Source organism: Mauremys mutica, chromosome 1, assembly GCF_020497125.1.
Source record: "Mauremys mutica isolate MM-2020 ecotype Southern chromosome 1, ASM2049712v1, whole genome shotgun sequence".
In the NCBI taxonomy this organism is placed as follows: domain Eukaryota; kingdom Metazoa; phylum Chordata; order Testudines; family Geoemydidae; genus Mauremys; species Mauremys mutica.
The window spans coordinates 165,558,858-165,577,276 of record NC_059072.1 but is presented as its reverse complement, the minus strand read 5'-3'; the positions used below and the strand labels follow the sequence as shown (position 1 = coordinate 165,577,276).

The window sequence follows — 18,419 nt, the reverse complement described above, 5'->3', positions numbered from 1 at the left end:
CGCAGACACAGGAGTTATTAAGCCCTCTCCCATCGGCTCTTAGGGCTAGTCTACACTTACGAGCTGGGTCGACGCGGTGAGTTCGACTTCTCGGAGTTCGAACTATCGCGTCTAATCTGGACGCGATAGTTCGAACTCCGGAAGCGATAGTTCGAACTCCGGTACTCCACCACTGCAAAAGGCGGTGGCAGAGTCGACCTTGGAGCCGCGGACTTCGATTGCGCGGCGTCTGGACGGGTGAGTAGTTCGAACTAGGGTACTTCGAATTCAGCTACACTATTCACGTAGCTGAATTTGCGTACCCTAGTTCGACCCCGCTTCTTAGTGTGGACCAGCCCTAAGATTATCTCCACAAGTGCTACAGCATCACAGCTGAATCGGGCAGCTGTGCTGCTGTAAGTGCTGTAGTGTAGCTGTAGCCACAGTAATTCCTGCCTCTGTGAGAGGCAGTAGTTTTGTCGGTGGGAGAAGCTCTCTCACTGACTTAGCACTGTCCACACCGGCTCTTAGGTCAGTATAATTTACATTGCTCAGGGCTGTGGATTATTCACAATCCTTAGTGACGTAATTTATACTGAAGTAATTTGTAGTGTGGATTTAGCCTCGCTCCTGCTGATGTCAGTGCGGAGTAACATGCTGAAAGTGGTGGGTTTACACTGGTATAAGAAGAGAATTGACACCTTACTTTGGGGGTGGACTGCTGTGTCCATTCTGGTGTGGCGGTCTTTATGTTCTTGCCGGGCGGGGGTGGGGGTGGCGTGTGAGTATCTGCATCATCCTGCCTTAACTTGGCAGTGTTACCTAGTATCAGTATACAGCTAGCTTTCATGTTTAGATTATTAACTTAAATGGTCAACTTTTAGTTTTCAGGACCCCTTTGCTTGTTTAGTTCATGTTTCCTTTACTTATTTGGTCTTTTGAGTTGCTTGTTATGAAACACAAATTTGGCTGCTTCCCAGTGCTGATACATAAGTTTTGAGAAGGGAATATGAATGAGTGTGATTGAGAGAATCCCATCATGCAGTATGAATTATCTATAAATATTTGGATTTGGAAATACATTTTTGCTCCATAAACGTACCTTGTTTCTAAAACAATAGATACGTACATGCAAATTGCTTCTGAGACTAAAATGCAAAGGGAAATTGTAGCTGTTGGCTCTGGTTTGGGGACTCATCTTATTCTGAAGTGCTGGGTAGAATAGAGTAGAAATGAGCATAGGATCAGGAGCAAAATCTTATTTTCTTTAAATATGAAGGCAGCATATCTGATCCATAGTCAGTTACTGAGATTTGCATTCAAAGCAAAGTTTAAATCTATATGTATGAGTAGGTAGGATCTCTAAACTTACATTGACTGTATGCAGAATAAACGTTGAGAATTTTCAAGTAAATCAGTGAGTTGGTTGGGTGTGATCTTTTTTAAATTGCACTTTTTTTATTTCTCTAGCAAATTCCTGAATTTTGACATTTGAAAATTGACTTCTAAATTATAGCAAAATGTAAGATGTGGACTACTTTGTAAGTTTCTTAGTGTTAATTTTGATTTATTTACATTAGCCATAACTGTTTTTGTTTACATTGTGATTGTTGTAGAATATTTTCATCATCAAAAGGACTCTCCAGCATCTGAAAACAGGTCTGCATTAGAAAGCTTTGCCATGTTGGTTGATAATGTGGGGTTTTCTCCAACATAGTTATGCTGGTAAAAGCACCAATGTAGATGCAGTTATATCAGTATAAAAGTTCCCCTAGTGTAGATCTTAAGCCTTCATTTAAAAATAAACTTTCTAGCTTGTTGTTATGAAAAAAAATATAGATGTTCAAACCAAGACACTGTTGCAGACAGTGGAAAAACACTTTTGAGTTGTCCCATTATCTCAATGAGTGGTTTAAACCCGTTCTTAGATTTTAGTTAAATGACAACTATTTCACTGATGACCACTTTAGGAGAAATGTCAATCTAATTGACAAATGCATTTGGTGCACTGTTTGTCATAGATCCTTTTGATTACTGATCTGATGATATAATTGACAAATATATTTAGTCATTTTAAAGTCTTAGATGTCAAAACTTTAAGTGGCAAACCCACTTGTCCCGTCTGTTTATTATATTTGCTGGATGGACTTAAATGTCAGCATTAACTATTTTGCCAATCATTTTAATTGACTTCTTTAAGTTTCAGCGTTAACACGCATATGGGCCAGTTCACATTTCTGAGAAGAAAAATTGTCTTTTCTGGCACTACTGATTTTACTTCTGAATTCCTAGTCCTATTCTTCTTGTCTACCCAGTCCCAGCCTCCTCTCCTCAGGTTTCCCATCTCAGTCTCCTTGTACAGCCAGTCCAAGTCTCTCTCCTCCCCACAGCTCCTCATCCTAGTCCAACCAGTTTCAGCCTCCCCATCTCCCTTTAGTTCCCAGTCTTCCTCCACTCTGAAGTCCCAGGCTCACCATATGCCATGTCCCAGTCTATTCCTTTCTCTTCCCCATGGTCTGCCTCGAGTCCCCTCTACACTCAAATCAGGTGTCTGAACTGTTTTGGCTGAAATTTCAAAATTTAATCCTGAAGCAGACACCTGAAATGTAAAATAGATAGTTATAAGCAACTGAAAACAGGGTTTTTATAATAGGAAATGGCCAACCTGAATAGGAAGGTAGTGTATCCTAGTAGCTAGAGCACTGGACTGGGACTTGGGAGACCTGGGTTCTGTTTCCAGCTCAGCCACTGGCCTGTTGAATAACCTGGAGCAAGTCATTTCACCTCCCAGTGCCTCAGTTTTTCTATCTGTAAAATGGGAGTAATAATATAACTTCATTTGTTAAAGCACTTTAAGATTTACTGATCAAAAGCACTATATGAGTTAGGTAGGATTATTATAGGCAATACTACCAGCCATGCACATAGCATACGAAGGATTGTATTACCTCAAATGTTACTTCTATAATTATGAAGAAACTGGAGTCCTGCTTTTTCAAACAGTTATTTAGGAATCCCTGCCAACAAAAAACATCAGACAAGTCATTATTTGGGATCCAGAGATATAACACTGGCATTTTACAGAGTGCAGGCCAAATGACTGTTTAGTCCAATGTATTATATGTCTCGTATCACCAAAGAGTTTGAAGACAGTGGTCTACTCTTTATTTTCAAGTTTAAAATAGATTGGTATTATCTTTTGAATGTAATTTTAATAAAATATAAGCCGTGCAAAATGGGAAGGCTGTCGAGGTGATTGCACAACGTTGCCTGTTTTGCTGGGAATAACTAATTGGGGGGAAAAAAAATCTTATGTAGAACTGCACACTTTTTCTTTATATACTATCAAATATATCATGGCAATTGGAGAGACTTAATCAGAAATCAATACAGAAGTGTCCTGCACTTTTGTTAATGGGCTTAAGAGATAAATAATGATCTCTACAGAGACTAAGTGAATGACATTGTTCTGTTTTTGTTACTTTCTAAAGTTTTCTGTGTACTTACAGTAATATTTTTCTATGCCAGTCAGTTTGAACAGTGCTGAGACGTAAATCCTCCTTTCAAAAACAAAATCAGGAAATTCAAAGTTCTCTTCCTTGCGGTATGAAGGTAAATTAAGGTGACTTGTCAAAGGATCTCAAACCTCATATATCTCGTCAAAAGGATAGCTTTTAAATAAATAAATTGTGATAGTCTTTGTGTCTTAACCTGTGTTTTTGATTTCACTTATTAATCATTGTGCTCTATCAGTTTGAGATCTAGTCAATTTAAAAAAAGTTTAGAATAGCATCAGGTGCTACAGTTACCCCAAGGCCTCCATGCCAATTTTTGCAGTTTTACAAATATTTTTTTCCATTACTAAAAATATTTTCATATTGTTGTGAAAGATGCACACAAACAACAAGGGGAACTGACTAGCTTAGACTGTTGCCCGTGCAGTAAAATGAAAGACGTTTTTCATTTTAGCCTATTAAAGTTGTCTAAGGCCATGTCTGCGCTGTGGGTGCTACAGCGGCATAGCTGTGCTGCTGTAACCCTATACGGTTGACACAGACTATAGCAACGGAAGAGGTTTTTCTGCTGTTGTAGGAACTCACCGCCACATGCAACAGTAGTTAGGTTGACAGAAGCATTCTTCCATCAACCTAGCTGTGTCTACTCCAGGGGTTAGGTTGGCCTAGCTAGGTGCTCAGGGCTGTCAGTTTTTCACACCCCTGAATGCTGTAACTGTCAACCTAAATTTAAGTGTAGACCAGATCTAAGTATTAATTGTAACAACAGTAGTAGGAGGGGAAAGTCAGCAGTATGGGTTGTTGATGCTGTCCTTTTAACTGTAACAAATTCTGGGCTGGTTTCTATCTGGCATATGTGATCTGAGACTGAAAACAAAGACTGGCCTCCAACTCAGGCTCCTTATGAACATGGAATGTCAGGGACACCTTATTCTGTATTTTGGAGAGATCACATACCTAACTGGCCATGTGGCGTTCTCTCAAAATGTGTGTGATTCAACGGGCAGAGCAGAGCCAGAGGGGGAATATAGTAAGGAAGCAGGCCATCTTGGGAAGGCCATATCTCTTTCTTCTGCCATAAACAATAGAGGGTGGTAGGCCAGTTCTCATTTTCAGCCTGAGGTTAGATGAACAGGTTTCTTAAAGCTCTCAAGAGGTTAACAGCTTGCCCGGTGTATAAAGCGATTAAACTTTGCTTTCCTAAACAGGTTTTGCTTCTCCTGATCAATAGGACTTTTCACAGCATATTCTTTGTCAATGTGTGTTTCACATAGAACTGATTCAGCACAGGTGAATGAAATGTATGCACTTTAGTAAGGGACAGATTTCCTTCTTGAGCTGTTCTGTTTTTTTCACATTGATGCTATCATTTAAACTACAGAAATAGCTTTTACAAACCAGTCTCCTTGTTTTTCTGTAGCTCATAAGTCATGTGGCCTAAACCCCTTCTTCCCCCCCCCCAAAAAAAACCCCAACCTGTCTAGCTTTATAAAGAAGAAACATGCTGTTTGTTGATGGTGTTTCAGGAAGTCCATTTAGAAGCTCTTCTGCCATGTTATGTACTTGCAAAAGGTGGGTGCATTATGTCCTGCCTGAAAACCACAAAGAAGGATGTTCAGAGAGACAATTGGGAGTCAGCCCCCCACATTTATTTATTACTCACTCTGTAGCTCTTCTTTGTACTTTGCAGGCTAAGTGTGGCTGACCAGTCACTTGTTTTTTTTCTTTTTCAGAGCCCTCTTGATAGAGCCCAAGCAGCAAAGAACAAAGGCAACAAGTATTTTAAAGCAGGAAAATATGAGCAAGCCATTCAGTGCTACACAGAGGCCATCAGTTTATGCCCCCCTGAGAAAAACATTGACCTTTCTACTTTCTACCAGAACAGAGCTGCTGCACATGAACAACTGGTATGACGCTTGAACTTTAAAATGTGCTTGTACTCCGAAAAGTGCTATGTCTTCTTCCTCTGGCCTCCCCAATTCCAGCAAATGCCAGAATAGTGCTGCCTTCCTTCTTGCATGTAGAAAGCAGAATCCCATCACCTGTACCCTCAATATTCACTAGCCCCCGACTCAGACTTTAAGGTCAGAAGGGACCACTGTGATCATCTAGTTTGACCTCCTGCACATTGCAGGCCACAGAACCTCACTCACCCCTCCTGTAATAGACCCATAACCTCTGGCTGAGATAATGAAGTTCTCAAATCATGCTTTAAAGACTTCAAGTTAAAGAGAATCCACCATTTACTTTAGTTTAAACCAGCAAGTGACCCGTGACCTCTACTTCTGTGTGCTATTGCATAACATCCCTGTGAAGTAACTCCTTCAAAAAGTTAATCTCATGGTATGCTTTTGCTCATGATTTCATCTTTTCATCTCATCTGTTGTGTCCCTGTGTTCTAGTCCTCTGCTCCTTTGCACTTGCTTTCCTGCCATTTCATTGTCTTCTCCTATATGTGCTGCCTAACTGCCTGGTTCCCTTGAAATTCCTTTCCCATCTCCTTTGTCCTCTTCTATTAGTGGCTCCCACAGATTCTGATCCTACATGACTAATTGAAAAACATGCAGGAGGAGGAACCAGTGTCATAAGAATTACAACTATAATCACTTGCCTGGGGCTCTGAAATTGAGAGAAATTAGCTATTATTGTAATGCCCTTTGAATGAGTAGTACCTTTTTAACTAGGCTGTTCTTATACCTGCAGCAAAAATGGAAAGAAGTGGCACAAGATTGCACAAAGGCAGTTGAGCTTAATCCTAAATATGTGAAAGCTCTCTTCAGACGTGCAAAGGCGTATGAGAAACTAGATAATAAGAAGGAATGTTTAGAAGGTGGGTACTTTTCTGTGTATGTACTTGAAATGAAGTTAATATTGAAGAGAATGAAACTTTGGAGCACATGATATAACTCTTTGTTCTATTTCTGCAAATGTGGTAGAATACACAGTAACTCCTTTAAAACTATTAATTCAAAGCTACTATATGTAATTTTTTTTCTTCAGTTAAATTTCTCTAACCTTAGGTGCATCTTTCAATCTATGAGCAATTAATTGGTTTAGATCTGAGAAATTAGTTGCTCTTACTGCAGCTGTTTGTTATGCTCATGTTTCAGTAAACACCCTATGCTTTAAAGAAAGATCCAGCTAAATAAGGGAACATACACTGTTAATTAAGATGTTAGTCATTCTAATTTCATGCCCTAACAAAAAAATATTCCTTCCTGTCCATTCTGGAGGAGCAGAATTAGTCTAGAAACCTATATTCTTTTTGGGGGGTAGGAGAGAAGTGCATTATAATGGTAGGGAAAACATCCTCAAAATAGCTATTAAATTCCCTTAAATCTTGTGGCCTAGTGTTCAAAGGTACACCAACTTAAAAAACCAAAACTCTTACAAAACTTTGTCTACCATTACCTATAACAACTAAGATGACAAGAAAAGGAAGATAGGAAAGTTTGTTTTTTCATTCAAGGTCTCTGCCTCAAACCCCTATTGAGAACGCAGCCCTTCCTATTATGGGTATGTTTAAGACATTGGAGGAGGAGAAGGTTAACGATACACATTCACCCTGAATCTAGCAGACGTTCTATTACATATTTCTGTTGATTTTGTATCTTTGCTTATCCCTGCATCCCTCTGAAAGGGCTATATTTGCACCCGCCTCTTTGGTACACTCCTGAAAATATTCTTATGTCTATAAAGTTGTATAAGTAATTGCAGCAAGTGCCCTTTGCACAAGTTTATTTGGCAAGTGGAGTCGCCCTTCCAAACTGGATGGTGTTATGAGCATTTGTTGTACCAATATAATAAAAACCAGCAGGATCTTATTAAGAGGGATAAGGCAAAGATGCCACATTTATTGTAAATACCATAACAAAACAAAAGACAATGTTTTCCTACTTGTTTCCATTACTACTTATTCCTTATACACACACACACACATATTCATCCACACAATCATTCATTCAGGTTCTGTATAGATGTTATAGTTACCAGCCTAGATGTTGCTCATGCCAAGTTACTGGCCAGGTACCTTGGTCATGAGGATGGAGCCGAGTCTGTGTCAGATGCATCTGATGCTCCTGGAGGTTGGTATCAGAACCATAGACTCAAAGTCCTCAGTCTTTAGAGTCCAGTTTTATAGGGATTTTTCCCTATGTTAGTTCATAGGAGTTGCCTCATTCTGCTGTTGCTAAATCAATCAGCAGATGGCTGGCTCCATTCTGTCAGATGCTTGTTTTTCCTTCCTTTGAGGTGTGGTGGGTCATCTGGTTGATCCCACTTGACACCTTCTTCAGCCAACACTGAATTCTTCAGACTGGTAACTCCCTAACCATTCAGTCACATACATTCTCTATCTTAATCACATCTATTTCACTGGTTTCTTTACTCTTTGGGGTGTTACCAATTTATGTGAGACTCCCTGTCTTTTAACAATCAAAGATAAAGTGAGGGCTTGGCTACACTTACAAGTTGCAGCGCTGGGAGTTACAGCGCTGGTCATGCAGCTGTGGAAGGGCCAGCGCTGGAGTGTGGCCACACTGACAGCTACCAGCGCTGCAGTGTGGCCACACTTGCAGCACTTTCCAGCGCTGTATTGAGAGGTGCATTGTGGGCAGCTATCCCACAGAGCACCTCGTCCCGTTTTGGCGCCGTTTTGGCGCTGAGTATTGTGGGAAGGGGAAGGAAGTGTGCGGGTCATTCCGCTTCCTGTTTGCCAGCGCCCCGTGGTGCATCGCTTCACATCCCAGCATTCACTCTTTCCAGCAGCGTTTGGCGCCATTGTGAGTGTCTTTCTGTTACTCTCTGTGTGAATCGCGATTTCTGTGGCAAATGGAGCCCGATCTGCTGAGGACTCTGCTGATGAGTGTCACCAGCACAACACGTTTGGCAGTCCAGCTATTCCTTCAGCTCCAAAGTGACAGTGAGGATTCCGACGATGATATCAATATGGATTTGCCTGCCGCGTGTGACACTAAAGTGCTTGCGGCATTTACGGAAATGCTCAGCACCGTTGAACGCCGCTTTTGGGCTCGGGAAACAAGCACTGAGTGGTGGGATCACATCGTCATGGAAGTCTGGGATGATGAGCAGTGGCTGCAGAACTTTCGTATGAGAAAAGCCACTTTCATGGGACTGTGTGCTGAGCTCGCCCCCACTCTGCGGCGCAAGGACACAAGATTGAGAGCTGCCCTGACGGTGGAAAAGCGAGTGGCTATTGCAATCTGGAAGCTGGCAACTCCAGACAGCTACCGGTCGGTCGGGAACCAGTTTGGTGTGGGAAAGTCGACCGTGGGAATCGTTTTGATGCAAGTTTGCAAGGCAATTAATCGCATCCTGCTAAGAAAGACCGTGACTCTGGGGAGCGTGCAGGACATTGTGGATGGCTTTGCACACATGGGTTTCCCTAACTGTGGAGGGGCGATAGATGGGACGCATATTCCTATTCTGGCCCCCCCCACCTGGCATCAGAGTACGTTAATCGGAAGGGGTATTTCTCTATGGTTCTCCAGGCGCTTGTGGATCACCGCGGGCGTTTCATTGACATTTACACAGGCTGGCCTGGAAAGGTGCATGATGCACGCATCTTTCGGAACAGTGGCCTGTTCAGGAAGATGCAGGCAGGGACTTTTTTCCCAGACAGGAAGATCACAGTAGGGGATGTCGAAATGCCCACTGTGATCCTTGGAGACCCCGCGTACCCGTTACTGCCTTGGCTCATGAAACCCTATACAGGGAAGCTTGACAGGAGCAAGGACCGGTTCAACTACAGGCTGAGCCGGTGCAGAATGACTGTGGAGTGTGCTTTTGGGCGTTTAAAAGCCCGCTGGCGTTGCTTGTATGGGAAGCTAGACTTGGGGGAAAGCAGCATCCCCGCGGTTATATGCGCTTGCTGTACCCTCCATAATATTTGTGAAGGGAAGGGTGAAACATTCAGTGAGGCATGGACCACCGAGGTTCAAGTCCTGGAGGCTGAATATGCACAGCCAGAGAGCAGGGCTAATAGAGAGGCCCAGCACAGGGCTACAAGGATTAGGGATGCCTTGAGGGAAGAATTTGAGGCTGAAAGCCAACAATAATGTTTGCTGCCTTGCATGGGAGTGAATTGCACTGCTTACACTGTTATTCTATTATCCATAATAATAATATGATTTGTAGTGCCTCTTTCTTTACTGGGCTAAGGTATCTTTCACTATCTGCTATAATAAAGACTGTTTTCAAAGCCAAGAATTGTTTTATTGAAAAGAAAAAAACTTCCTTGACAGACAGACAGACACACAACATTTCATGAACACAAGAGGGCAGGGGTGTGGGTTGGTGAACTGTACAGTCACAAGTTTGCATATGCCCTGTCTGGATTGCTGTTTAATGAATCCTGCACTTCAGGGTTCATATACTGCATGGTGATGGGGGTTGAATGCAGAGGGTAAGGGTGGTGGTAGGTATCAGGGCTGGTTGGGGAACATACAGGTGTTGGAGGCAGCTGGTGGTGGTAAGAACCTGGATGCTGGGGAAAGGTGGTTTGAGCTGACATTGGGGCACAAGGCACAAAGGACGGGGCGGGTGGGGGAGTAGCACGGTAGTGCTCTGCTTGCATGGCAACGAGTGACTCTATAGACTCCGCTTGGCGCTCCAGGATGCTTAGCAGCCGCTCCGTGGTTTTCCTCTTGGCCACTGCATTTCTCTTGCGTGTCCTGCTTTCTTTCTCTCGCCAATCCTTCAAGTCCTTACTCTCTCGAGCAGACTGATTAAGAACAGTTTTCAGCATGTCTTCTTTGCTCTTTCGGGGATTTTTTCTCAAATTTTGAAGCCTCTGTGATGTTGAACATCTGGGCAGTCCAGTAGTCAAGGTCACTGTAGAAACAGAAATGACAACATTTAACACGGGCAGCATTGTATCCACTATCTCCAGACATGAATTGTTACACTGAGGGAGTGAGTTCTTATTTAAGCATTCTTTTACCCACACGCATAACACTACAGAAGCCACGACATGGTGAGTGAGCAGTGCTTATATGGGGAGAAGTGGGGCTTGGGTGATAGAGGGGAGCTGGTTGCTTCGGGTAATCTGGAGTGCTAGAGGGTTTGAGTGAAATGCAGATGCAGGGGTGATCTTATCTCCCTATCTCTTCACTAAAGAGTCTCCCAACATTTTTCACAGGACTTAATCCTGGAAGATGTTTCCCTACTGCGAGTCACTAGGGAACAGCGGGGGGCTCTTTTAGAGCAATGTGGATTCCGCCCGGGACCCTATGCGGCTTGCCTGTGTTCAGAAATGGTCCCCCCACCACTGGCAGAAGAGTGGCGCGGACGCGTCACCGTCACTGGGACAAGGGACACAGTGGCTCTGCCTATAAACCTGCGCAGGCATATTGCCCACGCTCTGGATGAAGCTTTTGCTGAGATAACTGAGGCAGATTACCGCGACGTGATAGACCACATCAACGGGCTATTCCACATCTAGAGGCTGGCATGCATGCATCCATAACCCCCCCTCCTCTCCAGAAACATTTCACCCAGAAAATAAAAGCCGCTTACCGGTAACACGCTCCTCTGCTTGTCCTTCTGCAACTGCTGGCTGCTGCGATTGGGTGCTTTCCTCCTGGCTTGAGAAGAGCTCCTGGCTGCATGCCTCCAGGGAATCTGCGGTTTCTTCCCCCATGCCAGGAGCTTCACTCGCGGTTTCCTCCCCCCCCACGCCTCCGCCTCCGCCGCCTCCTCCGCCTCCTCCTCCTGTCCCCCAGCCTGCTCAGAAGTGTCCATCGTTATCCTGGGATTGGCAGTGGGGTCACCCCCAAGTATCTCATCCATCTCCCTGTAAAAACGGCAGGTCGTGGGAGCAGCTCCGGATCGTCGATTCCCCTCTCGGGCTTTGTAATAGGCACTCCGCAGCTCTTTAATTTTCACCCTGCATTGTACTGCGTCCCGATCATGGCCCCGATCCAGCATGGCCCTTGATATCTGCTCAAAGATATCGTAATTCCTACGGCCGGAGCGCAGCTGTGCCTGAACAGATGCCTCACCCCAAACACTGATGAGGTCCTGCAATTCACCAGTGCTCCATGCTGGGGCTCGTTTGCCGCGTGGAGGCATGGTCACCTGTAACTGATTAAAACTGATTGCACTCCACACCTGGCTGCAGCAAACAGGAAGGAGATTTTTAAATTTCCCGGGGCATTTACAGGGCGGGTCACCTGAGCCAAGAGCAGTAGAGTGCAAACTGATGTGCAGAGTGGCTGAACAGGAATTCTGGGATACCTCCTTATTCCCTGGAGGACAGGTAAAGCGCTGGTGAGTGTCCACACCTGCTGGGCAGCGCTGGATCACCAGCGCTGCACTCCTTATACCCCTGCCGGGATGGGTTTTCAGCCAGCGCTGCAACCAGGGAGTTGCAGCGCTGGTTGTGCCCTGCAAGTGTGGACGGGGTGTTGTTGCAGCGCTGGAAAACCTCCACCAGCGCTGCAACTTGTAAGTGTAGCCAAGCCCTGAGATGAAAACTTACAGAGGGTGGGGGTCTCTATTTATACACTATAACAGCTACTGTTTTGGCTTACTTAGAGTTAATTAATGTTTAACAAGTTTTATACAAAGTATTTCTTTGAGCAGGCTTCACACAGACACAGCTGGTGGCTTGCAGGTTAGAATCACAAATTTACTTTTAACATAAACCTTTAGTTATGAGGCATCAATTAACAATAAGTCATTTTTCATATAAACCATGTCTAATATAAACTTTCTTTAATATCCCTACATAATGTCCAGAACTCCCACCTCACTCTAAGCAGAGATTCAAATTGTCTTCAGTTTCAAATGAGGGGCAAGTCTGCTATCATCTTTTAATGAGAATACAGTGTTAATTGTCTTCCTCCATGCCGTTTAATCAAACCACAATATAAGTTGGCAAGTCTGTTGAAATGTATTTCCTGAAACTATCTTTTCACTAATTGACAATATTTCAAGTTGTCCCTTTAGCACCGTTGCTTAGGTCATGTCTGCACTTCATTCCTACTGATGTGTGTTCATGAAAAATGAAATTGTTCTCAATCATACTGATGTTCATCCCCAAAGAGAGGATGAAAAACAGTGCTATAAATTACTTGGTGGGTGTAGTAAGGAAATCATCAGTTGGTTTCATTAGAGGGTCCTTAAGCTGAGGGAAAGAAGGACCTTTAGTTGTTTGTTGCTTTCTTTACTGAGATGCCTTTCTGTTACTTAGGAATAACTATACAAATAATGGGTTAGTGGAGGACACTTTCCTTGTAACCATGCAGGATTATAGAAACTACAGTAGACTGGCACTGTGACAATTGATGCAGCAGGTGTCGGTTTAGTGGGTCTTCCCTGCTAAATCGATTGCAGAGCACTCTCTGGTCGACTCTGGTAACGGGTACCACTATGAGAAGAGTAATGGAAGTCGACAGGAGAGCGCAGCGTGGTGTAGACATGTAACTGGAGTAGCGTAACTTAGGTCGACTTACACAATAGTATAGACAAGCCCTGAGAAAGGCAAGGATGGAAAGCTTGGTTTTTACGAGGAGTCAAATTGACCCCCTACTTTTGAAATAGAAGTCCTGTTCATTGCAAATTAATAACCTTGCATGCTGAGTCAATGGGAATTATATTCCAGACTTGTGCTGGTTTGTGGTAGGCATTTTTCCAATATTTCACTGTCTCCCTTCCTCATCTGCCCCCACTTCCCCCGCCCCCCCAAATATATCTATTTGCATGAGGGAACAGTTGAGTAGAAGTATATGGGAAAACCTGTGTCAGTATTGCATGCATATATTGAGGGTTTTTTTGTTGTCCCCTCAATTTGTCTCCCATTTCTTGAGGAACTGTGGGAAAAGATTCTTTTATGTCCAGTTAGTCCTTGTGACTGTATGGGTCCATGCAGGTGTATTAACCTGTCTGCAGGGCAGCCTTAGAACAATGATTTTCTTGTCACACAGCTCGTAGTATTGCAGAAGCATCATGCATGGGTGGAAGTGGATACAACCTGGACTTAACGCTGGCCAGGAGGTAGCACAGTGTTGGGATTTCCTTTTAAACTTGCCCTCTTCCCCAGGCATAGATGAAGGCTGTGCAGTTTGAGTTGGAGCTTGTAAAGAACACTGATCAGATGGGAAGGTGCAGGATACAGGGCAGGAAAGGATAGGAACTTGAAGAGGTAGAAAATTAGAGATCTTAGAGAGCAATAAGAGACCTAGTCACCAAACAGGAATTCCACATTAGCGCGCTTGTTTCCGTGAACATAGCGGATTACTCTCTCAGATAAGCTTCAAAGTGTTCATGCAAACAATGAAAGTTCAGACCTCTAGATACATTGGTTTAAGCCTGTTTGGCCGTAGATACCACAAAATTACTTACATCCATCTTCTTCATTAAAGTTCTTTGCAACAAGGAGACATAGCCTCATGTCTTTTAAAAACAACTTGATATTCTGGAGAACGTAGCAAACTTCATGTGAAAACTTTCAGCCTGCGAATGGGTGATTTTGTTTCCTCGGTAATGATTTATTACGTTAGCTGTTTGTGTAGCACTTTAAAGACCACTGCATTGGTAATTACTAACAATCCTGCCTTTGTGTTGTTTTTCCCAGATGTCACTGCGGTCTGTATTTTAGAAGGTTTCCAAAACCAGCAAAGCATGTTGTTAGCTGATAAAGTTCTTAAACTCCTTGGAAAAGAAAAGGCCAAAGAGAAATATAAGGTATGTCTGTAATACAAATTTAAAGGTTCTGCTTCCGCCTGATACGTTGCTTGGATTACAAAAGCACTGATGATGGTTCAGCTTCTTTGTCAATGATTATTAATTAGCTACTGTTTTAACCAACTAAAATTGAGATAAGCACTCTGTCATCCTGAGCTGCGGCTTCACTGATGCTGTTCTCCACTGAGCTCTGTCACAACCTTTTATTAAAAAAACAAAACAACAACCTGTAAGAAATGGGGAATGGATGCTTTTTAACTTCTAGAATACATCGTTTTACATATTGTGGATTTGAGCAAAGCAGTTTGGTGGTTTCATCTCAGACAGTAACCCATACAATTCAGCCTAATTTATTATTATGCACAGGCGACACCCCTGACTAAGCTGGTGTGCAGTCTTAATCAGGGCTTTACTAGAATTAAGGTATAATGAGAACTACTTTAGGGGCTGTCAGTAAGTGTCACCAAAGGCTATTTCTCTGCTGCTGTTCTATCAACCAAATGTGCAGTTAAATGGCAGGCTATCAGTTTAATTATGGTGCTTGTCAAGTTAGGCAAGGCAGTCAACGGTAATTGGAAAGATGAAGAGTGGTTGTGATCAATTGTTCTGTTCTCGATGTAATAATGGACTTAAAATGTAAAAGGGCATTGGCAAGGTGTTTTGTACATGTTCTTGATTTTTATTTTATTTTTATTTTTTTAAATAAAGCAAGTTAGAAACTGAAATCTTTCCATACTGCCAGGGCAAAATAAGCAGAAGGAGATGGGTCAAGGAAGAGTTTTTGGTTTTAAAGCATAAAGAAATGATAGTTTGTTTAAAAACTGAGGAGCAGCAGCATGAGGGAAAGGGATGCAGTAGGAAGTATGGCTTTATTATTACGGTTCTGGACTCTGTCTCAGGAGATCTGGGATTGATTCTCAGCTCTATCGCAGATTACCTGCATCATCTTTGGGCTAGTCTGTCACTTATTCTTGGCTTCTCTTCCCCATCTGTAAATTGGGGGTGGTAATATCTCAGAAGGGTATTGTGAGTATCACTGTATTCATTATTACAGTAATGGTTGTGAGATGTTTAGATACAAACTGTGATTGTAGAACCATGCCTGTAGCCAGGAGCAAGGGAGTCTGGGAGATGGGGTAGAGGGCCTAGGTAGAGGAGTGAAGACGCATCTAAGTCAGATTGCATATTTTGTGGTGTGTTTCAGTGTTGAACACTGGATGAAAGACACACGTCTACAATTTATTTTGGTTAAAGGTTCAGATTTTCCAAGAGTTTCTGTGACTGGGAAGCCAAGATAATAAATAATGTGTAAGTGAATAATCTTGAACAAGGTTATCAGTCTTAGTTCAGAGCCGTTTGAAATGGACAAAACTATCTTGGAAGCTAATTAGGACTTGGGAAATTAAGGTGAGTGCATTTGAATTGTTATATCAGGAAGGAGTGAATTGTAACCCTTATGTATTACCCTCACTTTGAACAAGATACTATGTATTGACATACAAAGGAGCTCACCCCTGGTAGTTGTCAGATCAAAGGTGAAATGAGCGATGTCTGAGCAGAGCGCTAGGCAGAGTGAGTATGTTCTCTAGCAAGAGAGAGCCTCCATCATAGGGATCAACAAACTTCTCTTGTGGGAGGGACAAGGAGGAAATGTATGTCTACCCAAATGTGTTAAGAGCAAGCAGGATTAAAGGGATTCCCTATTTCCTACCTTATGAGAAAATATCCTGTTTCTTCCTTCATTTAATCTTTGCTTTCATTTTCCCTTTTGATGGGGAAATGCATCTGCCTTTTTAAGGCAGAGTGTTATAGTATGTGAGTACTGATCCAGGCTTACAGGAAATTCTCAGTGCAAAATATATATTTTTTCACTAGTAACCCATCCACATCTTCATTACCACCTGATCTCAGTATTTAAAACATGAACGTTACATTTTCTGTCCCATTTCAGAACCGTGAACCTTTGATGCCCTCTCCACAGTTCATCAAATCTTACTTCAGCTCTTTCACAGATGACATAATCTCCCAACCTCTGCTTAAGGGTGAGAAATCTGATGAAGATAAGGACAAGGAGGGGGAGGCTTCAGAAGTTAAAGAAAAGTGAGTATGGGGATTGTTGGTAAAACTTGTTGCAGTCTCAGATATTCTGCACTGTTTTGTTTTATACATTATATAATATAGTGTCAAGGTAGGAAATTTTAGAATTACTAAATAGGAACTTTTTAAAAAGAAAAATAAAATTTTAATTAGATCTGAAATATTAGTTCCAGACTTAGAGTAGCGTTGACTCCACCCTAAATACTAGCTCTCTTAGCATTGTATTTCCATAGGGAACAGCAGTAATGGTGTGGGTAGCTGGCTCAGTGAGAAGGGACACTGAACATAAACAGTGCTGCAGTAAGGTTTGGTGGATGGGAGGAAGTGGATAGCTGCAACAATGCTGTTAGAGGAAGGGAGACTCTGGATTGGAGGAGTGTTTCCCTTCTTTCCTTTGGTGCTGTCTGTAATAATGCTGGGGGGAGAAGATGGGGAAGAGTGTGCTGTACAAACTAGCACCTTTCATAGCAGCAGCTTCGAACTAAAACAGTGGAGGCCGAAAAACCTAAAGTTTTTAACAAGTTAATAAACACCATCTGATATTGTGCAGAATGGTAATATCTAAAATGTACCTAAATGAAATGCTTGTTTACCAAGAAAAACAAATGCTGGGTACTCATATTTTGCATATTGAATGTAATGAGGGGTGCTTGCTTACTTTACTGTTTTGCATTAGAGTTATTGTTGGATCACATCTTCACCCTCAATAAGGAAACTATTGCAAGTAGCATTATGAGCTTCCTAGAGCAAGTTGGGGGAAACTAGTTAATGGTTTTTTTAGTTCTGTGAAAATGTTTTGATTCAAAGGCACACAGTTGAGCAGACACCACTGTTTAAAGTATGATTTTTTCCACCAAATCCTCTTCAGAATATAAAAATTGATGTGTTAATTTAGCTGAGGTTATAAAAAATGTTAAAAAGCACTACTGTTAATATTTTATTTCCTGATCTATATCCCCTGCCTACTCTCCCAGGTTTCAGGCAGAGGTTATGATTGCCTGATGACGTAAGCAGAAGACTTCATAATAGCACTAGGGCCAAACAGAGTCCTAGTGTAAGGACAGTTGTTCCTTGACCAAAAATCATCCCCTGCCAAACTTATTTCTAAAGAAGTGAATTTTGAGGGCTGGAGTGGATTCTCTTTTCCCCCACTGATGTAACTCCTGCATTTTCCTCCAAACTAATTTGTTTACAATCGCCCTCATCCAGGAAACCTTTTAACCATGTTTGTAACTTTACTCATGGTGCCAATATCTCTAATTGTTAGAAATGATAGCAAGTTTGCTACACTATCTATTGTGATCAAGAAATCTGAATTCCTAGTGAAACATTCACATGGAAATTTTTTTTTAATGTATTTTAACTGTTCTACACTTAATTTGCAGATCTGGATATTTAAAGGCAAAGCAGTATATGGAAGAAGAAAACTATGATAAAATCATCAGCGAGAGCACAAAAGAAATTGACGTTAAAGGCAAATATATGGCAGAAGCTTTGCTGCTGCGAGCCACTTTCTATCTGCTTATTGGCAATGCAAATGCTGCCAAACCTGATCTAGATCAGGTCATTAGTATGGAAGATGCTAATGTAAAGGTAAGAAATCTTAAGTCAGATTTTACTTTGCATGGATTCTACTGAAAAAGTGTGAACGCTTGCAAAACAGTTCAGTATTTTCAAATTCCCTGGCCATTTAATGGAAGTTGTTTTAGCTTTTTTCTAGGGCTGTCGATTAATTGCAGTTAACTCATGCAATTAACTCCCAAAATTAATTACGATTAAAAAAAATAATCGCAATTAATCGCAGTTTTAATTGCACTGTTAAACAATATAATACCAATTGACATTTATTAAATATCTTTGGCTCTTTTCCTACATTTTAAAATATATTGATTTCAATTACAACAGAATATAAAGTGTACAATGTTCACTTTATATTATTTTTTATTACAAATATTGGCACTGTAAAAATAATAAAAGAAATAGTATTTTTCAATCCACCTCTATACTATAGCACAACCTCTTTATTGTGAAAGTGCAACTTATAAATGTAGATTTTTTTTTTTTTGCTATATAACTGCACTCAGAAACAAAATGGTTTAAAACTTTTGAGCCTACAAGTTG

At 41.9% G+C, this 18,419-nt stretch overlaps 1 protein-coding gene across 3 annotated transcripts in view; it reads left to right on the top strand.

Moving 5' to 3' along the window:
• The window catches only part of TOMM70 (translocase of outer mitochondrial membrane 70), a 31,918-nt gene that overhangs the window by 1,056 nt on the left and 12,443 nt on the right, over positions 1 to 18,419 (top strand). For 2 of the 3 annotated variants that reach the window (XM_045001748.1, XM_045001750.1), the window contains exons 2-6: positions 5,228 to 5,401; positions 6,198 to 6,324; positions 14,092 to 14,201; positions 16,153 to 16,301; positions 17,684 to 17,891. In XM_045001748.1, coding sequence (XP_044857683.1) covers positions 5,228 to 5,401; positions 6,198 to 6,324; positions 14,092 to 14,201; positions 16,153 to 16,301; positions 17,684 to 17,891 — 768 coding nt within the window. Of the gene's footprint in view, positions 1 to 3,570; positions 3,592 to 5,227; positions 5,402 to 6,197; positions 6,325 to 14,091; positions 14,202 to 16,152; positions 16,302 to 17,683; positions 17,892 to 18,419 lie in introns of those variants that run through there. The other variant, XM_045001749.1, reaches the window with a different exon arrangement.